General features: G+C 43.1%; 1 protein-coding gene across 1 annotated transcript; it reads left to right on the forward strand.

Annotated features, from left to right (window-relative positions):
• Positions 1 to 3,037: 3,037 nt before the first annotated feature.
• On the forward strand, positions 3,038 to 21,900 carry ube2ia (ubiquitin-conjugating enzyme E2Ia). Its single transcript, XM_064986165.1, has 7 exons — positions 3,038 to 3,165; positions 4,994 to 5,073; positions 5,578 to 5,661; positions 7,985 to 8,057; positions 9,394 to 9,503; positions 18,234 to 18,313; positions 18,537 to 21,900. Exons 2-7 carry the CDS (start codon positions 5,008 to 5,010, stop codon positions 18,595 to 18,597), a joined length of 474 nt encoding a protein of 157 aa, XP_064842237.1. The 5' UTR covers positions 3,038 to 3,165; positions 4,994 to 5,007; the 3' UTR covers positions 18,598 to 21,900.
• The last annotated feature ends 2,869 nt before the right edge of the window (positions 21,901 to 24,769 follow it).

The raw sequence follows: 24,769 nt of genomic DNA on the forward strand, positions 1-24,769 counted from the left end.
GGCTAACAGGTATTGTGTCTATTTAAAACTTGCACAAGACCGTTCACATAATTGTCCATTTAAAGAAATGTTGCCAATTTAATCATTACTAGATTTAGCTAACATTAGATAGTTAATCCAGTGATTCTTACATTTCCTTCGATTCGGCAGTCTCGTCATGGCATTTTCAGTTCTTTATGACAGCCACATTAGTTACCGTTTCATTTTGGGGGGGGGGTAATATATTGATAAAAGTAACCTTGTCCTAGAGAGATTTACACTGTTATCAAAATGGCATGCCAGAGTAAGCCTACATGAAACAGCCCTTCGTTTAAGTGTTTCTAAAATCCCCTATGGGATAAATGAATCGTGGAAAAACAATTGTAACCATTTCCCTGTTTGACCACTAGGCGTTATGGGTATTACTCATACTGTGTTTTATTTTTATTTATTTAACCAGTCAAGTCAGTTAAGAACAAATTCTTATTTACAATGACGGCCTAACTCGGACGACGCTTGGCCAATTGTGCGCCACCTTATGGGACTCCCAATCACGGCCAGTTATGATTAAGCCTGGAATCGAATCAGGGTCTGTAGTGACACCTCTAGCACAGATGCAGTGCGTTATGCCACTCGGGTGGTATTCTATAGAAATCCTCTATCACACTTGTAGGCAATGTCATCGGGTCTAATGGTCCAGACTGTGCATATATGCTGTCAAAGGCACTCCTTCAATATCAACTTGTTTTTTTGTGTAAATTAACTTGTCAGTTTGTCGCCTTCACGAGGTTGGAGTAAAAACATGTTCCACTACTTAAGACATTGGTTCGAATCTAGGTTGTACATTTTCTCGAAATCTGAAGGCACAACGAAGGAAGAATGTTTCATTTTTGTCATTGACTTCTCAAACCCCAAACTCCGGCCTGGTCTGCTTGGTCTGTTTTGTAATCTTTCCCGGAAGTCTCGCGACGTTGCGCCTCTGTGTTTAGAAACTTTATGGCACAACATTGTTGAACGTTCAGATAGAAACACATCGAGGAACTTTGGTCAATCAATCTAACACTAAAGTTTCAGTAGCCTAAGATGCACCAAAGATGTTCTAGTTCCGTTCTGGTTGCACCCGTTCTGGTTGCAACCTCGTTTGTGAAGGGATCATCTGTATGTGTTAGAAACGAAGTAGTGTGATTATTGTCATCATAATGTGTAGCAGCTACTACAACGCGTATTAATGCATCACTATCTATTTCCACACAGAATGCAATATTTAAGTAGGAAAATACTCTCGAGTGATCCCCAAAAATATTGTCAGAAACTAAGATTTTGCACAGTCCTAGCCAGAAGATTCCAACCCTACTATTACACTTTTTTTTCCAGTGAGCTGCACTGGGGATGGAACGCTATCATGGTTAAAATAATGGTGTCTTTTTGTAGGCATGAACTCCGCCGTGGTCGTTTTTGTGGGGGTTTTAGATGAACGGCAAAAATAAGGTCTGTGGTAAACACAGGCTTAGGAGATCTTATATATTTTGTTCTATGAGATAATCTTCATAAGCTAATGTCACATTTTGTAAATGTTTAAGAATTTATGTTTTTAAAAAAGCACAAAGGCTTCATAATTCATAAAAGTCATGTTAACGGACTGCTATTATCGTATAGAACCAAATGTATCAGATCTCCTAAGCCAGTGTTCACCTTAGACCTTATTTTCTGCATTTATTCAAAAACCCTAAACTTTCCCTACTCATTTTTGAGTGGCGTAGTGGTCTAAGACACTGCATCTCAGTGCAAGAGGCGTCACTGCAGTACCTGGTTCGAATCCAGGCTGCATCACATCCGGCCGTGATTGGGAGTCCAATAAGGCAGTGCACAATTGGCCCAGCGTCATCCGGGTTTGGTCAGGGTAGACCGTCATTGTATCTAATTTCTGGGTTTTAGGACTACAAGCTGGTGAGCTCTACTAGCACTGAACTCCAAATGTTACTTTTATCCAAACTGAAGATGGAAATACTGTTTTTTTGCTGTTGCCACAACTACTTCTAGTTAACAGGTCGAAAAAGGGCAGCTTTTTTTTTTAAGAAAACCAAACTGATATATATTTTTTGGAATTTTACCCCAGTTTCGTGGTATCCAATTTTTTAGTTGCTACTATCTTGTCTCATCACTATAACTCCTGTACGGGCTCGGGAGAGACAAAGGTTGAAAGTCATGCGTCCTCCAATACACGACCCAACCAAGCCGCTTCTTAACACAGCGCGCATCCAACCCGAATGTGTCAGAGGAAACACCATGCACCTGGCATCCTTGGTTGGCGTGCACTGCGCCTGGCCAGCCACAGTAGTCGCTGGTGCGTGATGAGAGGATATCCCTACCAGCCAACCCCTTCCTAACCCAGAGGCCAATTGTGTGTCGCCCCATGGACCTCCCGGTCTCTGGTGGCAATGCAGTACAGCGCCAGCCCGGGAGGCCGAAAACCAACAGTATTTTAATCTTCTGGTTGAATCAGTTTGGATGAAGGTCAAATCTTGGAATACAGTAACATAGCCCTGTATTAAGGTATGTTTTCTGACCCATATCTTGCGCAAACTCTGCAGTGTCTTAAATTAACTATGACGGCGTTCCGACCCCAGTGCAGCTCAGTGTAAACAAGCATAATGGTAGGGTCGAAATCTTTTGGATACACTCAGTCCCTAACTTTGGGTGTACTGTCTCTTTAAATGCATAGCTGTCCAATGCTTTGCCTGAAAGTCATGATTAAAACCTCTAAATTATCATGTAATTTTTACCAACATACACCGTACCTTGCATTTTCTGCTAAATATAATACATTCATCGTATTAGTTGTGTCACCACATAGTTCACAGAATATTCAATGTTTCATGTTTTTGTCTTGTTTGTTCTTGTTAAATAGCTGACTCATAATAATTTGGGATGGTAGCAAATTTGATTACAACCACTCTTAATAAGCAACACCTTGTAGAGAACTAATTGTCATATTAGGTCATTGGCACTAATTGTTTTCAGGCACTAGCAAGTAATCAGGTCCTATTTAGCCTAGGCTAAATTTCACTTTTTTTTTTTCAGGAGGGAAACTTCACTAGCCTAGCTAGATTTGTCTCGAGTTAGATTTTTAAAATTGGGCTACCCGAGTGTTCTTTTAAAAATATAGTGATTTTTATCACACTGAAGGTAAGTCTTTGTCGCCTACTGAGAATGTTTTGTTTTTTTATCCGTAGTCGGTGTAAGTTAGTTTTTTTGGGGTTTGGGGTTCATGAAGCTAATGCCAGAAGGCTTGCTACTATTAGCTAGGCTAAAGTAGTTGGCTAGCTAACTACGCTATTCAGACGGAAGACTGAAACACCTGTATTTACGTCAATCTTAAACGTCACATGATTTATCGGCTGGATATGTGTATTTAAATTGGTAAGGCATCCTAAACTGGACTTCCATGTAGCTAACCTCGCCTTGAAATGTGACTACTGCGCACTCTGTTGCACACTTGTTTAGCGGCTTTTTGTGCCAGCATTGCGCAGAGTTGCATATTCGCGTTGGACAACAAAGACTGCAATTGTAACTACTGCTGTACAAGTTATCCAATCAATACATACTTTATGGGGCATGTGTGTGTCAACAAAAGCTGCTATTGCGAACATGCTAGTTTGCTACATTTGCAACCAGCGTTACCTGTTCCTTTGTACCATTCCGCTGAGTGATAACCTAAACATCCAACAGATATCTCGTTTGTGGGAATTGAATTCCTAAACCTCAAGGCCAAAGTTTCTCCTGTCATTATGTTTTAGGTATCGCGATCTCGTCAGCATATTGATAGTGGCACATTAAAAAAGTGTCGCGTTAGTCTGGTGTGAAGCTTCAATACTATAGCCACAGATGGCACAACGAGACAGATATTACACTGGATTTGTAAATATGAAGTGTCGCTTGGCGTTTAAGCTCTCTACCAAATATGGTAGTGAGAGGAAGCCCACTGGCGCGCAGTGGGAGAAGATGGAACGAAATCGATGTTGGACTATATTCTGCACATTTTCTCATCGATGAAACATTTGTTCTCAAGTGTTTTTGAACAGAGTGGACTAAGATCAGTAGACTTTAGCCTTTACCAAAGTTGATAAAATCGCAGTGTTTAGGAGTGCAATGTCGAATTGAGTTAGTGCACACATGCATTTGAGTAGGCGTTCCCTAACGGAATTATTCAGATTTATGCTAGAACTGGCCAATAGGATCTCGCTAGCTTGACTCTGCCCACCTTGCTTTTTCTGCCCACTGTGACTCATCTGTTCCCATTGGAGTTGAGTGTGGTCCATCTTGGTTTAGTTAAAATATTTGCTATAGCTTTTCTACACCAGGGCCCCCAGCTACCTACAATAACTAGGCTCCCCAGATAATGTAAAGTAAAATATTTTCACCAGATTATTCAGTTTGTTTTGGTCTTTCGTTTGTTTTATGCAGTCAATGCTTACATTACACTAAGAGAAAAGGGGCTCCAAAAGGTTTCTTCGGCTCTCCCCATAGGGGAACCCTTTGGGGATCCAGGCTATTCCTGGATCCAAAATTATTTCTGCATAGTGTTTTCCTATGGGGACATTTGAAGAACCAGATTGCACCTTTCCTAAGAGTGTAGGTGAACTTAAAGCCTACCTGAATGGAAGTCAGTTGTACCTTTTTACTACACACACACACAAAGCAAACAAGCTGCATTACAATAATGTTGAAAATAATATGAAAGACTGACTTTATATTGAACACATTTAGGCTAGGTGTTTGGTTGTGCCCCTTGGAACCTGTGGATGTGATCTAGTTGAAGTGGTTGCAGCATTGTGAACTTTCTGAGCACCACATTTGGCTGTGCTGTTATCCAGAGACTAGTAACATGAGTTGATCAAATGCCAGAGAAATGAAAACCACTTGAACTGATCTGATGCCGAACCTGTGCATCACATCTGCATTGTTTATTTCAATAGAGCTGTACACCACTGTTGATCTCCTATTTTTGATTTAGGGAGTCCTCACGCCATGTCTGGTATAGCCTTAAGTCGTCTTGCACAAGAAAGGAAGGCCTGGAGGAAAGACCATCCTTTTGTGAGTATCAAGGGACTTGGGTGGAAGCCATTTTCATGTCAGCAGTGCCTTTTTTGTATAAGCTGAGCTGGTTCTTTAGGGGCATGTGTCATTTTGGAAGACCTGCTTGTGGAAATATGTTTCTGGATAGTCTATTCCACATAACATTTTACACTATGCCAAGCACAGCTGTACTGCCCTGGCCTGGTTGAATAAACTTTATTGCTCCCAAGTGGGAAAATTGATTTTTCACCAGCATTACTCTTACAGGGGGACAATACAAACCCAGGCATAGGCCAACATCTGAACAGGTACTGCTTAACTGGTGGCTGTTGGAACTAATAAAATAGCCTACATTACAGGTGACTGAGCCGTTAACAGGGCAGCGCTGCCAACTAAGCACATTGAGTTACACAGCCATAGAGGGTCTGGGGCTAAGGATTGATTCTGTGCAGGGCTGTAGTTGGCAATTTCATGGAGTTAGACATGTAACAATGTTGAACAATATCTTTTCCCTCTCCCTAGGGGTTTGTTGCTGTGCCAACAAAAAACCCAGATGGAACAATGAACTTGATGAATTGGGAGTGTGCCATCCCTGGAAAGAAGGGGGTAAGAGTCTCTCATGAGTGAGAGCAGAACATTCTCTGTATATATTTTGTAGGTATTAGAGGTCGACTGATTATGATTTTTCACCGCCGATACCGATTATTGGAGGACCAAAAAAAGCCGATGCCGAATTGTTTTATTTATTTGTAATGACAATTACAACAATACTGAATGAACACTTATTTTAACTTAATATAATACATCAATGAAATCAATTTAGCTCAAATAATGGTTTAAATAATGCAAAAACAAAGTGTTGAAGAAGAAAGTAAAAGTGCAATGTGCCATGTAAAAAAAAACTAACATTTAAGTTCCTTGCTCAGAACATGATAACATATTTTTATTTTTTTATTTCACCTTTATTTAACCAGGTAGGCAAGTTGAGAACAAGTTCTCATTTACAATTGCGACCTGGCCAAGATAAGGCAAAACAGTTCGACACATACAACGACACAGAGTTACACATGGAGCAAAACAAACATACAGTCAATAATACAGTATAAACAAGTCTATATACACGATGTGAGCAAATGAGGTGAGATAAGGGAGGTAAAGGCAAAAAAAGGCCATGGTGGCAAAGTAAATACAAAATAGCAAGTAAAACACTGGAATGGTAGATTTGCAATGGAAGAATGTGCAAAGTAGAAATAAAAATAATGGGGTGCAAAGGAGCTAAATAAATTAAATACAGTAGGGAAAGAGGTAGTTGTTTGGGCTAAAATATAGGTGGGCTATGTACAGGTGCAAATATGAAAGCTGGTGGTTCCTTTTAACATGAGTCTTCAATATTTCCAGGTAAGAAGTTTTAGGTTGTAGTTATTATAGGACTATTTCCCTCAATACCACTTGTATTTCATTAACCTTTGACTATTTGATGTTCTTATAGGCACTATGGTATTGCCAGTGTAACAGTATTGCTTATTATTGCTTATTGCTCTCCTCGCTCCTACCTGGGCTCGAACCAGGGACACATTAACAGCCACCCTCGACGCAGCCTTACCCATGCAGAGCAAGGGGAACAACCACTCCAAGTCTCAGAGCGAGTGACGTTTGAAACGCTATTAGCGCGCACCCCGCTAACTAGCTAGCATTTCACATCGGTAACACCAACCTAATCTCGGGAGTTGATAGGCTTGAAGTCATAAACAGTGCAATGCTTGAAGCTAATGCTAAGAGCTGCTGGCAAAACGCACAAAAGTGCTTTTTGAATGAATGCTTACAAGCCTGCTGCTGCCTACCATCGCTCAGTCAGACTGCTCTATCAAATCATAGACCTAGTTATATCATAATAAAACACAGAAATACGAGCCTTGGGTCATTCATTTGGTCGAATCCGGAAACTGTCTCGAAAGCAAATTAGGCGGCCCAAACTGTTGCATATACACTGACTCTGCGTGCAATGAACGCAAGAGAAGTGACACAATTTCACCTGGTTAATATTGCCTGCTAACCTGGATTTCTTTTAGCTAAATATGCAGGTTTCAAAACATATACTTCTGTGTATTGATTTTTTAGAAGGGCATTGATGTTTATGGTTAGGTACACATTGGAGCAACGACAGTCTTTCTCACGAATACACACCGCATCGATTATATGCAACGCAGGACACGCTAGATAAACTAGTAATATCATTAACCATGTGAAGTTAACTAGTGATTATGATTGTTTTTATAAGAAGTTTAATGCTAGCTAGCAACTTACCTTGGCTTACTGCATTCGCGTAACAGGCAGGCTCCTTGTGGAGTGCAATGTAATCAGGTGGTTAGAGTGTTGGACTAGTTAACTGAGAGGTTGCAAGATTGAATCCCTGAGCTGACAAGGTAAAAATCTGTCATTCTGCCAATGAACAAGGCAGTTAACCCACTGTTCCTAGGCCGTCATTGAAAATAAGAATGTGTTCTTCACTGACTTGCCTAGTTAAATAAAGGTGTAAAAGGGGGAAAAAAAACGGCCAAATCGGTGTCCAAAAATACAGATTTCCGATTGTTATGAAAAATTCGGGCAGATTAAGTTATCGGCCATTCCGATTTATCGGTCGACTTCTAGTAGGTATTACTATGTTCAGACTGGAGGAAGCAATCACTCCTTTGCAGTCTAATAAGTTGGCACTGTATGGACAGCAGATTTTGTTTTAATGCAACTAAGCAGGGTATTAATTGGTTGTAGGAAATATTAAATACACTGAGGTGTTGGTACTAACATCTGTATAGCTGCTGGATGACCAATGTTAATTGATTACCACAGTTGTGACATTCTCATTGCTTCACTATGAATAACTCCAGTTACTGAAGGAGTGTTGACCAAATTGCTATATTTCTCTCCACAGACCCCATGGGAGGGGGGCTTGTTTAAACTCCGAATGCTCTTCAAGGATGACTATCCTTCTTCACCTCCCAAGTGTATGTTTTCTCTTTTTAAAAGTCCAATGAAGCTGTTATCTGTATAAGTTCTGGGTAACAGTTAAGTACCTTACTGTGGGTGAATGATTCGTATTGCTGTAAAGATCCAGCATTTACAATATTACACTGATTAGCCAGATGGTGGCCCTGTAACAAGAAAATGCTAACGTTCATGAAATTCGCCACATGGGTCCCTCATAAGGAACTAATTTGCCTCTGGGAACCATAAGGTCTGCCATTGAGAAATGTGTGATCCACCTAAGGTGCTACTCTTATGGCACCGAATGACTGATCTACATGAAACTTGATATGGCATCTATGGCCAAAGGTCTCAATGCAATATTTTTCATACTAGTACCTAAAACATGGCCACTATTGATGGCTCATGAGTGGTGCATCGATCTAAGTCACTGCATCTCAGTGCAAGAGTCGTCACAAACATTCCCTTGTTTGAATCCAGGCTGTATCACATCTGGCCGGGATTGGAGTCCCATAGGGAGCCACACAATTGGCACAGCGTTGGCTGGGGTAGGCGGTCATCGTAAATAAAAAAAATCTTAACCGACTTGACAAGTTAAATAAAATAAAAATGACCAATGTTTACATGGATGTGGTCTGGCACACATGTCGGTCAAGTCAAGCATGTTCATAGCGTAACAAAATTTGGTAAGCATGTTGCAAACACTCAATACTTAACATATGCAAGCGCATTCATATTGACCACATGGTGGCTATATAACACGCACATGTTTTTATTGCTGTCTGACTCAGTGATGAAATTTGGCACACGTGCTCAAGGAAATGAGTCTAGCTACCCCACGCAGTATCTGACACCACGAGCCCACGCCATATCTGACACCACGGGACCCATTTGCGTCTTAATAAATGGACCTGTCATTTACAAAATTAGTGATTGCCCCAAGGGGGTACTGCATTAGTGGGTGGTGACATGTTTACTCTTGCCTTGTTGGCCATTTTTTAATTGAAAACAAACAAAAATAGCTTCTATGAAGAGCAATTTCTCAAGAGAATTTTGCTAGGACTGGTGGTGTGAGTGGGTAGGGGAAAAACAGAACCAGCTGTTTGAACTATCCTTATTGGTCTAACACATTTTACCAGGCATGCTGAAACTACATCCCACTAAAACAGGCTGAAATTTCAGTCTCTTTTCAAACCGCTCTTATACTAAAAGGGCATTATCATAATGTTCAGTATTATTCCAACCTCTGTGTGAATAGAGGGAGATAACTTTTGATAATCAGTGTTTAATGAACTGCAAATAAGTGCCATCTGGAATTTTCTCCATATTGTGCGAATAATTATATTTTCTCCGCAGGCAAATTTGAGCCCCCTTTGTTCCATCCAAATGTATATCCCTCTGGTACAGTCTGTCTATCGATTTTAGAGGAGGACAAAGACTGGAGGCCAGCCATCACTATCAAACAAGTAAGAGCTTTCATCCAAGACCCCTTCTCTGGTTTTAGCTTTTTCTTTGCCTATAACCCTAGAATAGTAATATACACTCTCCTCTATGTATTTGGACAGTGAAGCTAATATAACATTTTTGCCTGTATACTCCAGTATTTTGGATTTGGATCAAATGTCTCATATGATGCGACGGTACAGAATGTCACATTTTATTTGAGTATTTTCATACAGATCTGTTTTAAACATTTTAGAAATTAAAGCACTCTATATCTAGTCCCCCCCCCCCTTTCCAAAAATAGTGAAAGATACAGAAATTTGAGGAGTGTTAATAAATGCAGTGAGTAACGTTAACTTGGCTATATACATCGGGTACCAGTAGAGCCGATGTGCAAGGGTACGAGGTAATTGCCGTAGATAGTGCATTCACCTGGACTTCACCTGCATTCACCGGGACTTTGTCCATTTTGTTACGTTACAGCCTTATTCTGAAATGGATTTTTAAAAATCAGTAATTTAAACACAATACCACATAATGACGAAACACAACAGGTTTTTGGAAATGTTTGCAAGTTTGTACAAAAACGACCTTATTTACTTAAATATTCAGACCCTGTGCTATGAGACTTGAAGTTGGTCTCCGGTGCATCCTGTTTCCTTGAGCTGTTTCCACAACATGGAGTCCACCTGTTCAATCAATTTAAATTTATTACATGATTTGGAAAGGCACAACTGTCTAAGGTCCCATGGCTGACAGTGCATGTCAGAGCAAAAACCAATCCATGAGGTCGTAGGAATTTACCTTAGAGCGCCGAGACAAGATTCTGGCACAGTTCTAGGGAAGGGTACCAAAAAATGTGTCGCATTGAAGGTTCCCAAGAACAGTGGCCTCATCATTCTGAAATGGAAGAGGTGGCCAAACTGCGCAATCGGGGGAGAAGGGTCTTTGTCAGGGAAGTGCCCAAAAACCTGATGGTCACTCTGACAGAGTTCCTCTGGAGATTGCTGTCCTTCTGGAAGGTTCTCCCATCTCTGCAGCACTCCACCAATCAGGCCTTTATGGTATAGTGGCCAGACGGAAGCCACTCGGTAAAAGGCACATGGCAGCCCGCGTGGAGTTTGCCAAAAGGCATCTAAAAAGACTCAGACCATGAGAAATATGGTTATCTGATGAAACCTGCCACCATCCCTACAGTGAAGCATTGTGGTGGTGGCAGCATCATGTTGTGGGGATGTTTTTCAGCGACAGAGTCTGGGAGACTAGTTAGGATCGAGGCAAAGATGAACAGCAAAAGTCCAGAGATCCTTGATGAAACCTGCGCCAGAGTGCTCAGGATCTCAGACTGGGGCGAAGGTTCATTTTCCAACAGGACAATGATCTTAAGCACGCAGCCAAGATCAGGCATGGGTGACTTCGGGACAAGTCTCAATGTCTTTGAGTGGCCCAGCCAGAGCCTGGACTTGAACCCGATCAAACATCTCTGGAGAGATGTGAAAATGGCTGTGCAGCAACACTCCCCATCCATCCTGACAGAGCATGAGGATCTGCAGAGAAGAATGAGAGAAACACTCCAAATACAGGTGTGCCAAGCATCACCCAAGAAGACTCGAGGCTGTAATCACTGCCAAAGGTGCTTCAACAGTTTCATAGCATAAAATACATTTGCAAAATTTCTAAACCTGTTTTTGCTTTGCCATTAAACTGTATTGTGGGGGGACTATTTGATGCATTTTAGATTAATGCTGTAAGATGACCAGGAACTTGACGCTCTCAACCCGCTCCACTACAGACCCGTCGATGTGAATGGGGGAGTGCTAAACCCTCATTTAGTGTAGTCCACGATAAGCTCCTTTGTCTTGTTAAGGGGGAGGTTGTTGTCCTGGCAGTGTGGCAGGTCTCAGAACTCCTTTCGGCCTGATCACAGACAACAATTTGCCATTTGTCAGCAAACCTAATGATGGATTACAGTTGTGCGCTGAGGGGCCCCTGTTTTGAAGGTCAGCGTGACTGTTTCCTACCCTCACCACTTAGGAGCGGCCTGTAAGGGAGTCCAGGATCCAGTTGCAGAGGGAGGTATTCAGTCCCAGGGAGATCGGTTAAGTGATGAGCTTTGAGGGCACTGGTGCTGTGACACCGCCCCGCCCCAGACCATGACGGACCCTCCACCTCCAAATCGATCTCGCGCAAGAGTACAGGCCTCGGTGTAAACGCTCATTTCTTTGACGATAAACGCGAATCCGACCATCACCCCTGGTGAGACAAAACCGTGACTCGTCAGTGAAGAGCAATTTTTGCCAGTCCTCTCTGGTCCAGCGACGGTGGGTATGTGCCCATAGGAGATGTTGTTGCAGGTGATGTCTGGTGAGGACCTGCCTTACAACAGGCCTACAAGCCCTTAGTCCATCCTCTCTCAGCCTATTGCAGACAGTCTGAGCACTGATGGAAGGATTGTGCATTCCTGATGTAACTCTGGCAGTTGTTGCCATCCTGTAAATGTCCCACAGGTGTGATGTACCAATCCTGTGCAGGTGTTACATGTGGTCTGCCACTGCGAGGACCATCAGCTGGCCGTCCTGACTTGCGTAGTGCTAATGTGTTAGCAGGCTGTTAGTGATAACAATAGCGGGTTAGTTGGCTTGCAAACTTGCAAGCTAATTTGTAGCAATACATTCAAAGTGTTTGCTTGTTAGTTGGCAGAAAATGTGATTGAAACCAGTAGTCATGAGTGTAATCAATTGTGGCTTTGTAATGCATTTAGAAATCCGATCAGTTTTATGTAGTAACAATACAGAAGTGAGGGAATTTGGATGCATATTCTAATACAAATCCATATGTTACATGTGGTTACGTTTATGCTACCTACCCATTTAACCTGGTCTGGGTTTCAACTTTATTGAAAATGCCCTTAGTTACAAATTTAACTAGAACAATGCACATCCACTGATGACAAACTTCTGGTAGCAGGCAGTATAGAAAATGAACACTGGTCTCAAGCCGACGTGCTAGTGAGTAGCCAGCTGGTCTTTTATTTAAAGTCTAACCAACTTGTAACTATATGGTTGCTAACAAGGCAGAACAGTTGAATTTTTATGTATACACCTGTCTCCAACTGTTTGAACAGCCTGTTTAGATGTTGAAATTAAGTGGCCTACCTGGATAAGATGCTTATTTCTCAGAATGGGATGCCATTTCCTTATATAGATGTATTTTTAATGTTCATTGCACATTTATAAAAGACAAGACAGCTAGCACAAGTCTGGCTAAAGTGCTGCTAGCGGTATGTGATGCTGCATGCGACACTGATTATTTAATTTTCCACAATCCTATTTGTTGATACTCCTGCTCTGTTCTACATTTTGGGAGTTGAGACACAAGGGTATGGTTACAAAGGATAAGTTCTCTATTACAGTATAATGGTTTCGATGTATTTCGGGGACCACATTATTTTAATGTGTTTTTTGGGACAAAATGCAAATGGTGAGTTCAAACTGTTTGTCAGAGATGAGGACCTTTTCTGTCTTGTGATTGGCCGGGGAGTGGTTTGTTGTCTGCAAGTGGGAAGGTGCACAGAAGGAGCGAAGGAGACGAGATAGACCCTGAAGACAAACGCTCATAATGTATTCTTGAGATACATTTGGAACATTGTGCTGAATCATACATTTTGTTGCCCAGCCCTAATGTACATCCCAGTCACTGTGGGGACGATGTCATTGCAGTACTTATTAATGAAGCCGGTGACCGATGTGGTAAACTACTCGATGCCATCGGATGAATCCCAGCACGTTATCAGTCTGTGCTAGGAAAACAGTCTTGTAGCGTAGCATCTGCTTTATTGAACCACTTCTATATTGTGCATGTCACTGGTACTTCCTGAATATTTGCTTGTAAGCAGGAATCAGGAGGATAAATATATGGTCAGATTTGCCAAATGGGGGTCGAGGGAGAGCTTTGTATGCTTATCCATGTAGAGTAAAGTTGAGTTTTTGCCTCAAGTTGCTCAGGTGACATGCTGGTAGAAATTGTCATGAATTTCAGTTTCCCTGCATTAAAATCCCCAGCCACTAGGAGCAATACTTCTGGGTGAGCATTTTCTTGATTGCTTATGACCCTATACAGCTCGTTGTGCATCGGTTTGTGGAGGTAAATAGACTGCAAATAAAAAAATATAGATGACCACCCTCTTGGTAAATAGTATATGTAGTGTATCAAAGTAGTCAGGGCCTATATTCCTTGCACACACATTTACATTACATTTACATTTAAGTCATTTAGCAGACGCTCTTATCCAGAGCGACTTACAAATTGGTGAATTCACCTTCTGACATCCAGTGGAACAGCCACTTACAATAGTGCATCTAAATCATTTAAGGGGGGGTGAGAAGGATTACTTATCCTATCCTAGGTATTCCTTGAAGAGGTGGGGTTTCAGGTGTCTCCGGAAGGTGGTGATTGATTCTGCTGTCCTGGCGTCGTGAGGGAGTTTGTTCCACCATTGGGGGGCCAGAGCAGCGGACAGTTTTGACTGGGCTGAGCGGGAACTGTACTTCCTCAGTGGTAGGGAGGCGAGCAGGCCAGAGGTGGATGAACGCAGTGCCCTTGTTTGGGTGTAGGGCCTGATCAGAGCCTGGAGGTACTGCGGTGCCGTTCCCCTCACAGCTCCGTAGGCAAGCACCATGGTCTTGTAGCGGATGCGAGCTTCAACTGGAAGCCAGTGGAGAGAGCGGAGGAGCGGGGTGACGTGAGAGAACTTGGGAAGGTTGAACACCAGACGGGCTGCGGCGTTCTGGATGAGTTGTAGGGGTTTAATGGCACAGGCAGGGAGCCCAGCCAACAGCGAGTTGCAGTAATCCAGACGGGAGATGACAAGTGCCTGGATTAGGACCTGCGCCGCTTCCTGTGTGAGGCAGGGTCGTACTCTGCGGATGTTGTAGAGCATGAACCTACAGGAACGGGCCACCGCCTTGATGTTAGTTGAGCACGACAGGGTGTTGTCCAGGATCACGCCAAGGTTCTTAGCGCTCTGGGAGGAGGACACAATGGAGTTGTCAACCGTGATGGCGAGATCATGGAACGGGCAGTCCTTCCCCGGGAGGAAGAGCAGCTCCGTCTTGCCGAGGTTCAGCTTGAGGTGGTGATCCGTCATCCACACTGATATGTCTGCCAGACATGCAGAGATGCGATTCGCCACCTGGTCATCAGAAGGGGAAAGGAGAAGATTAATTGTGTGTCGTCTGCATAGCAATGATAGGAGAGACCATGTGAGGTTATGACAGAGCCAAGTGACTTGGTGTATAGCGAGAATAGGAGAGGGCCTAGAACAGAGCCCTGGGGGACACCCAGTGGTGAGAGCGCGTGGTGAGGAGACAGATTCTCGCCACGCCACCTGGTAGGAGCGACCTGTCAGGTAGGACGCAATCCAAGCGTGGGCCGCGCCGGAGATGCCCAACTCGGAGAGGGTGGAGAGGAGGATCTGATGGTTCACCGTATCGAAGGCAGCCGATAGGTCTAGAAGGATGAGAGCAGAGGAGAGAGAGTTAGCTTTAGCAGTGCGGAGCGCCTCCGTGATACAGAGAAGAGCAGTCTCAGTTGAATGACTAGTCTTGAAACCTGACTGATTTGGATCAAGAAGGTCATTCTGAGAGAGATATCGGGAGAGCTGGCCAAGGACGGCACGTTCAAGAGTTTTGGAGAGAAAAGAAAGAAGGGATACTGGTCTGTAGTTGTTGACATCGGAGGGATCGAGTGTAGGTTTTTTCAGAAGGGGTGCAACTCTCGCTCTCTTGAAGACGGAAGGGACGTAGCCAGCGGTCAGGGATGAGTTGATGAGCGAGGTGAGGTAAGGGAGAAGGTCTCCGGAAATGGTCTGGAGAAGAGAGGAGGGGATAGGGTCAAGCGGGCAGGTTGTTGGGCGGCCGGCCGTCACAAGAAGCGAGATTTCATCTGGAGAGAGAGGGGAGAAAGAGGTTAGAGCACAGGGTAGGGCAGTGTGAGCAGAACCAGCGGTGTCGTTTGACTTAGCAAACGAGGATCGGATGTCGTCGACCTTCTTTTCAAAATGGCTGACGAAGTCATCTGCAGAGAGGGAGGAGGAGGGGGGGAGGAGGATTCAGGAGGGAGGAGAAGGTGGCAAAGAGCTTCCTAGGGTTAGAGGCAGATGCTTGGAATTTAGAGTGGTAGAAAGTGGCTTTAGCAGCAGAGACAGAGGAGGAAAATGTAGAGAGGAGGGAGTGAAAGGATGCCAGGTCCGCAGGGAGGCGAGTTTTCCTCCATTTCCGCTCGGCTGCCCGGAGCTCTGTTCTGTGAGCTCGCAATGAGTCGTCGAGCCACGGAGCGGGAGGGGAGGACCGAGCCGGCCTGGAGGATAGGGGACATAGAGAGTCAAAGGATGCAGAAAGGGAAGAGAGGAGGGTTGAGGAGGCAGAATCAGGAGATAGGTTGGAGAAGGTATGAGCAGAGGGAAGAGATGATAGGATGGAAGAGGAGAGAGTAGCGGGGGAGAGAGAGCGAAGGTTGGGACGGCGCGATACCATCCGAGTAGGGGCAGTGTGGGAAGTGTTGGATGAGAGCGAGAGGGAAAAGGATACAAGGTAGTGGTCGGAGACTTGGAGGGGAGTTGCAATGAGGTTAGTGGAAGAACAGCATCTAGTAAAGATGAGGTCGAGCGTATTGCCTGCCTTGTGAGTAGGGGGGAAGGTGAGAGGGTGAGGTCAAAAGAGGAGAGGAGTGGAAAGAAGGAGGCAGAGAGGAATGAGTCAAAGGTATACGTGGGGAGGTTAAAGTCGCCCAGGACTGTGAGAGGTGAGCCGTCCTCAGGAAAGGAGCTTATCAAGGCATCAAGCTCATTGATGAACTCTCCGAGGGAACCTGGAGGGCGATAAATGATAAGGATGTTAAGCTTGAAAGGGCTGGTAACTGTGACAGCATGGAATTCAAAGGAGGCGATAGACAGATGGGTAAGGGGAGAAAGAGAGAATGACCACTTGGGAGAGATGAGGATCCCGGTGCCACCACCCCGCTGACCAGAAGCTCTCGGGGTGTGCGAGAACACGTGGGCGGACGAAGAGAGAGCAGTAGGAGTAGCAGTGTTATCTGTGGTGATCCATGTTTCCGTCAGTGCCAAGAAGTCGAGGGACTGGAGGGAGGCATAGGCTGAGATGAACTCTGCCTTGTTGGCCGCAGATCGGCAGTTCCAGAGGCTACCGGAGACCTGGAACTCCACGTGGGTCGTGCGCGCTGGGACCACCAGATTAAGGTGGCCGCGGCCACGCGGTGTGGAGCGTTTGTATGGTCTGTGCAGAGAGGAGAGAACAGGGATAGATAGACACATAGTTGACAGGCTACAGAAGAGGCTACGCTAATGCAAAGGAGATTGGAATGACAAGTGGACTACACGTCTCGAATGTTCAGAAAGTTAAAACTTACGTAGCAAGAATCTTATTGACTAAAATGATTGAAATGATACAGTACTGCTGGAGTGGGCTAGCTGGCAGTGGCTGCGATGTTGACACTACACTAATCAAGTCGTTCCGTCGAGTGTAATAGTTTCTACAGTGCTGCTATTTGGGGCTAGCTAGCTAGCTAGCAGTGTTGATTGCGTTACGTTACGTTAAAAGAACGACAATAGCTGGCTAGCTAACCTAGAAAATCGCTCTAGACTACACAATTGTCTTAGATAAAAAGACGGCTATGTAGGTAGCTAGCTACGATCAAACAGATCAAACCGTTGTACTGTAATAGTTTCTACAGTGCTGCTAGTCGGGGGCTAGCTGGCTAGCTAGCAGTGTTGATTGCGTTACGTTACGTTAAAAGAACGACAATAGCTGGCTAGCTAACCTAGAAACTCGCTCTAGACTACACAATTGTCTTAGATACAAAGACGGCTATGTAGCTAGCTAGCTACGATCAAACAAATCAAACCGTAGTACTGTAATACGGACGACATCAAGCTTGTGACTAACTCGTTGAAGGCATTTACAGTTTGTTTTGGGGTTTTGTTTTGACAAATAGGAACTGAATGGTGATTTAATGACTGGAGTAATTTTATCTAGGTTTTTGAACATTTGTAAATGTCATAAATGATTCCAGTCAGAGGCTTCAACAAAACATGCTACCTTCTCACCATTCCCAAAAACAGGAGATTAGCATTTTTCAGAGGTATGATCTTTGTGCCTCTAACCTCACTTACCATAATTCACCAATACATTTTGAAACAGTAAAACGGGTGTAGGAAAATATCCTTGAATGAAAGTTGACATTCTGTACTGTCACCTCATTGGGCTTCTGAGTGGCACAGCGGTCTAAGGCACTGCATCTCAGTGCTAGAGATGTCACTACAGACACCCACAACCGGCTGTGATTGGGAGTCCCATAGGGTGGTGCACAATTGTCCCAGCATCGTCTGGATTTGGCCAGTGTTTGCAGTCATTCTAAATAAGAGTTGTTCTTAACGGTCTTGCTTACGTAAATAAATGTCTCTTAAGTGATCTCAAATCCAAAATGCTGGGCTGTAGAGACTAACATTTTAATTTTACTGTCCAAATGCGTATGGGGTGGCTACATTTAGATGAGATCTTTGCGTCAGTGTGGATGAGAACTGTACCCGTGTACACAGGTGACATCTGACTGCACTGTAAACTGCTTTGCTGCAGAGGGCAGCATGGCTTCATGGTGGTAACTTATTAGGTGAAATTGATTTGAAGCCATGGAAGGTTGCAAAACAAATTGCCTTTATACTTTGTTTTCATCCACAGATATTGTTAGGAATCCAAGAGCTCCTAAATGAACCAAATATCCAGGATCCTGCACAAGCTGAGGCGTATACAATTTACTGGTGGGTCTGAGCCAGTAGATATTTTAATTAAGTGAAAGGTTTGTCAAATGTCAGTCGGAATAGGATATACACAGCTGCTGGCAATCTTCTCATTAGCTTGTGCCCATCCTGGCCAATAGTTTGTCTAGCTGTTTGCCAGCATTGTTGAAAGGCTGTTAGTTGATAATTGATATTTCCAGGAAATATCCCATTCCTCATAACATGCCTCCATCTTTCATTTCAGCCAAAACAGAGTGGAATATGAAAAAAGGGTTCGAGCACAAGCCAAAAAGTTTTCTCCGTAAAGCTTCAAGACTACGCAAGATTGAAATTGGTTTGCTGAGGATTTTGTCTCTGCCCCCTTTTTGTCTGCCTCCAACTATGTCCATTGTTCACCTATTTCCTGCTGGACTGTTTTAAAACTGAATGTGTGCCATTTCTGTCCGTCACCCACATACTGATGCACCCCTTTGCTTTTTTTGACTCGGAAGTCCTGGATTTGAAGGTGGACTATGCCTCCACAAAGGATTTTCCGTACTCCAACTGTGGTATTTCTTTTTCAAGAGCTCACGCTTGTCAGAAAAGACAATGAAATGGGAGTCACTTCTGTTGATTTTTTTTATTTTTATTAATGTATTCAATGTTAGAATGATTTTGCCTACGTTCTGATAAAGATATAGAAAAACAGGCCTCAATGAACCCATTCAAAGGTAGTTTAGTGTATCTGCATCAGACTCTGTTAAGTTGTTTTGGTCCAAATATTTAGGTTTAAATAAAATGTTTGTACCAAGTAAGTGTTAATACATGTAGATGGACTCAGTTCCATCTTTCCCAATGCATTGTGTTGCCAGTTGAATGCTTGTTACTCTTGAAGGCTGACTTTGGGTAAAAAAATAACAGCTTTAGGTGTACCTGATCAAATCACAATCTTTCACGGTCATTTAATGCTTAAACAAATGGTTGAATAAGAGCTATGGCTACAGAAGTGCCATTTATCAATGGCTTCTGTCCCAAAAAAATTGTCAAATGACAATACATACTGGACGAGTTATTGGCTCGTTGAAGTCGGCAGTTCACATAAAGGTGACACGGAGCCCAAACCGGCTGCGCGTGCGCCATCGTGCATTAATTTATTTTGTAACCCTACATCAAACACGATCACGACACGCAGGTTAAAATAGAACGACCTCTGAACCAATTACATTAATTTGGGCACAGGTCAAAAAGCATAAAAACATTTGTGGCAATTCAGCTAGTAAACCAGCACTTGCTAGCTAATTTGTCCTATTTAGCTAGCTTGCTGTTGCTAGCCAATTTGTCCTTGGATATAAACATTTTACCCGAAATTCACAAGGTCCTCTACTGTGACAATTAATCCACACACGAAATGGTCAACTGACTCGTTTCTAGTCATCTATCCTCCTTCCAGGCTTTTTCATCTTTGTATTTATATGGTGATTGGCATCTAAACTTTCATAGTATTACTACACTGACTGGCAACACAGTTTGTCTTTCAATCACCCATGTGGGTATAACCAATGAGGAGATGGCATGTGGGTACCTGCTTCATTAAACCAATGAGATAGGACAGGCAGGACTTGCAGCGTGATCTGCGTCAGAAATAGCGCGAACAGTGTGGGTGCAATAATTGAATAGCAGATTTCTACATTTATTTTGGGAGCGGTGTGGTCAACCGAGTAGGTAGGAGTAATTTAAACTAGTTTTTCAACCACTCCACAAATTTCTTAACTATAGTTTTGGCAAGTCGGTTAGGACATCTACTTTGTTCATGACACAAGTCGTTTTTCCAACAATTGTTTAGAGACTATTTCACTTATAATTCACTATCACAATTCCAGAGGGTCAGAAGTTTACATACACTAAGTTGACTGCCTTTAAACAGCTTGGAAAATTCCTGAAAATAATGTCATGGCTTTAGAAGCTTCTGATAGGCTAATTGACATCATTTGAGTCAATTGGAGGTGTACCTGTGGATGTATTTCAATGCCTACCTCTGAACTCCGTGCCTCTTTGCTTGACATCATGGGGAAATCAGTGAAGACTGCAGGGGGAAAAAATGTAGACCTCCACAAGTCTGATTCAATCTTGGGAGCAATTTCCAAACGCCTGAAGGTACCACGTTCACCTGTACAAACAATAGTATGCAAGTATAAACACCATGGGACCATGCAGCCATCATACCGCTCAGGAAGAAGATGCGTTCTGTCTCCGAGAGATGAATGTACTTTGGTGTGAAAAGTGCAAATCAACCCCAGAACAACAGCAAAGGACCGTGTGAAGATGCTGGAGGAAACGGTACAAAACTATCTATATCCACAGTAAAACAAGTCCTATATCGACATAACCTGAAAACCCGCTCAGCAAGGAAGAAGTCACTGCTCCAAAACTGCCATAAAAAAAAGCCAGACTACGGTTTGCAACTGCACGTGGGGACAAAGATCATATTCTTTTGGAGAGATGTCCTCTTGTCCGATGAAGCAAAAATAGAACTGTTTGGCCATAATGACTATGATTATGTTTGGAGGAAAAAGGGGGAGGCTTGCAAGTCGAAGAACACCATCCCAACCGTGAAGCACGGGGGTGCAGCATCATGTTGTGGGGGTGCTTTGCTGCAGGAGGGACTGGTGCACTTCACAAAATAGATGGCATCATGAGGATGGAAAATGATGTGGATATATTGAAGCAACATCTCAAGACATCAGTTAGGAAGTTAAAGCTTGGTCACAAATGGGTCTTCCAAATGGACATGACCCCAAGCATACTTCCAAAGTTGTGGCAAAATGGCTTAAGGACAACAAAGTCCAGGTATTGGAGTGGCCATCACAAAGCCCTCAATCCTATAGAAACATTGTGGACAGAACTGAAAAAGCCTGTGCGAGCAAGGAGTCCTACAGTACAGACCTGACTCCGTTACACCAGCTCTGTCAGGAGGTATGGGACAAAATTCACCCTACTTTTTGTGGGAAACTTGTGGAAGGCTACCTGAAACGTTTGACCCAAGTTAAACAATTTAAAGACAATGCTACCAAATACTAATAGAGTGTATGTTAACTTCTGACCCACTGAGAATGTGATGAAAGAAATAAAAGCTACTATTATTCTGACATTTCACATTCTTAAAATTAAGTGGTGATCCTAACTGAACTAAAATGGAATTATTACTAGGATCCAATGTCAGGAATTGTGAAAAACAGAGTTTAAATGTATTTGGCTAAGGTGTATGTAAACTTCCAACTTTTCAACTGTACATTGGTCTCTGCATGCATGAACAAAATGAACCACTAAAAGCACACCCCATTTCTGTTTGAAAATGGAGAATGCGGAGGAGTTGGACTGTTTGTCGTGCCCAAATGCTAATGCTAATTGTGCACAGTAAGATACTGGATTATATTAGTAATAGGTTTTGGGTGACTGTCAGGACCGTTCAAACGAGACTGTACCTATGAGACAATCTAGTAACCCTACATAAGGGACCCTTTTAAGGGAGGATGTAATGGGTTTATAGATCCTGGCGGCCCGTGATTTGTTGTTTTTGTTTTAGATCCTTTTTTTTTTTTGCACATAAGAATTAAACAACAACAAATCAGTTCCAAGTGATTTTAATTTGAGATCTGTTCCAAAGTATTCCCACTCATAATAGAGATGTGATCATTAGCAAGTTTTGAAATGGTTTGTCTAATATCTTTTGGGGATTCTTGCGGTCTGCAAATATTTGTTATGTTCCGGCCCCCTGACCATCTGCTCAAGGAAAACTTGTCCCGTGTTGAATCTAGTTGCACTATCCCTTTAGCACAGGGATCGTTGAGATTTTGGCAACTAAGACATGTTATCCATGAGTTCATCTGACTGGGCAGGTAGAAAAAGGCAAAATAACCAAAATCTCGTTCTGATTCCTTTAATCAATATAACTAGGGAATAGTAATTGACTTCTGTGTGTGTGCATGTCACACCTTTTCAAAGAGGGAATCCTCTTCATTCTACGCTAAACCCATGGGCCCTTATGATTGCGTTTCACATTCTGGTTACAGCTAGCAATTAACACATCATGCAAATTTCAGGTTTTGTGATGCAAATTATATCATTAGTGCAGTCACTGTCATGCACACCAGCTATACATCCTGTTTTGTGCCAGATTTACTCAGGAACACAAATCAGTGTTGATATTACATGACCAGCGTGTTTATCAGGCTGTGTGTTTTGAAGTGACTCATTTCTGTCTGATTGTCATTGACAGACTGCCAAGTTTTTTGTTGTCCATTATTCCTTAGTTTCCTCTGATCCGCCTCAAATTGCTACTCTTACTGTGTACATGAATAATAACCAAAAGGAGTGTCGCTGTGTTGATGAACCAAGCCATTGCCATTCGGTGTTCCTTGGGTTGAAGTGGCATAATTCTGCACGTCAGATTTCTAATCAGCTCAGTTCATCCACGAAGGCAATCACTTTCAGAAAATCTCCTTGGTGTCATACTCGTTAAAAAGCATGATACAAACCTTGGTTACACCTCAGTGACAAGGTGGTGTGTTGTGGATGGCTATTGATTTAGTCAGAGTTAAGTCAATGTTCGCTACTTGTGCTGTTTTGACAACCCCACATTAATGGATCAGCTCAAATAGCACTACTGAAAATCATTTCAGGGTGCGAACAAAAAACTGGGTGAAATGGAAGAGCGTTAATGACTATCTGCAGGGTGGCTTTATGGGACGTCATTAAACATGGATTTAAGCTAATCATTTTTTTCCCCAATGTTATTTTCCCCTCCTTATTCTCTAAACTAAGGGGCTTGTTATTTTAAAGATACTGTACCACTGCCACTTCAAACTGTTCCATCCAGCTGGGGCGGTGCACTAATGATGTGGCCATGGAAACGGAGCGGCCAGAGGGTCACCCTGTGTCTTATCACTAAGCACAAAACAAGGACAATCCTTTGTTCCCTTCTGCAGTTTTAGAGTTAGGATAGCTGACATGATGGAAGACAAACCAGATAAAACATGGAATAAATGAACTGCATATTCATTCAAACATGCTTATTCGCTGTGGAGCAATCTTACCTTTCGAAACCTGGTAACTGGGATGTGGGACTAGGCAGCAGAGGGAATCCTATACTAGGTTCATCAGCAAATGGAAGAGAGTCACAACCTGTCCTTGACGAGTAGGTGGAGGGGGGAGTACTGGCGCTCCATCTAGCTGCAACTTCAAAGGCCTAAGAGGACCCGTTGACTGGACTTGTTGCATCCTCTTTCAATGCTGTGCTTTCATTTCTCATTTCTGATTCTGGGAACGCTAGAGGCCAAGTGCTGCGACACGCCATTAAAATGTATTCCGATACAGGCGCACTCTGAGAAAAACAGTGTTCTTAAAGAGTTATTCTGCTGTCCCCATTGGAGCACACTTTTTGTTTCCAGGTAGAACCCTTTTTGTGTTCCATGTAGAACCCTCTGTGGAAAGGGTTTTATATGGAACCCAAAAGGGTTCTTCAAAGAGTTATGCTATGGGGACAGCTGAATAACCCGTTTAGGTTGTAGATAGTACACTCTTAGAAAAAAAGGTGCTATTGAGAGGTCCTTAGGAAGAAAGGCACCTAGCAGCAGACAAACAATTACGTTTAGAGGGGCTCTTTACATGGGCAACAGTCCAATCACAGTCTAATCCTTGCTGAGCCATTCATTTTCATTATTAAAGAGGAAATATTAAAATAACCAACTCATCTGTTAATGCCATTGTCTGCCCACAGTCTTCTTAACTCCTTTTTTCTCTCCTTTCACTATAGGTATGGAAAACTCTTTACATGGCTCCTGAGCAATAACAACTATACTGAGCAATATATAATCGCAACATGCAACAATTTTAATGATTTTACTGGGTTACAGTTCATATAAGGAAATCAGTCAATTGAAATAATTGAAATGACTGACTGGGCAGGAGTACAGCCATGGGTGGGCCTGGGAGGGCATAGGCCCACCCACTTGGGAGCCAGCCCACCCACTGGGGAGCCAGGCCCAGCCAATCAGAATGTGTTTTTCACCACAAAAGGCCTTTATTACAGACAGAAATATCCCTCAGTTTCATCAGCTGAGTGGCTGGTCTCAGACAATCCCACAGGTGAAGAAGCCAGATGTGGAGATTCTGGGCTAGCGTGGTTACACGTGGTCTGCGGTTGTGAGGCCGGGTTGGACGCAATGCCAAATTCTCTAAAACGATGTTGGAGGCATCTTATGGTAGAGAAATGAACATTTAATTATCTGGCGACAGCTCTGGTGGACATTCCTGCAGTTAGCATGCCAGTTGCACGCTCCCTCAAAACTTGAGATATCTGTGGCATTGTGTTGTGTGGCAAAACTGCACATTTTAGAGTGGCCTTTTATTGTCCCCAGCACAAGCTGCACCTGTGTAATGATCATGCTGTTTAAACAGCTTCTTGAAATGCTACACCGGTCAGGTGGATGGATTATCTTG

This window comes from Oncorhynchus masou, chromosome 14, assembly GCF_036934945.1.
Source record: "Oncorhynchus masou masou isolate Uvic2021 chromosome 14, UVic_Omas_1.1, whole genome shotgun sequence".
NCBI classification, from domain to species: domain Eukaryota; kingdom Metazoa; phylum Chordata; class Actinopteri; order Salmoniformes; family Salmonidae; genus Oncorhynchus; species Oncorhynchus masou.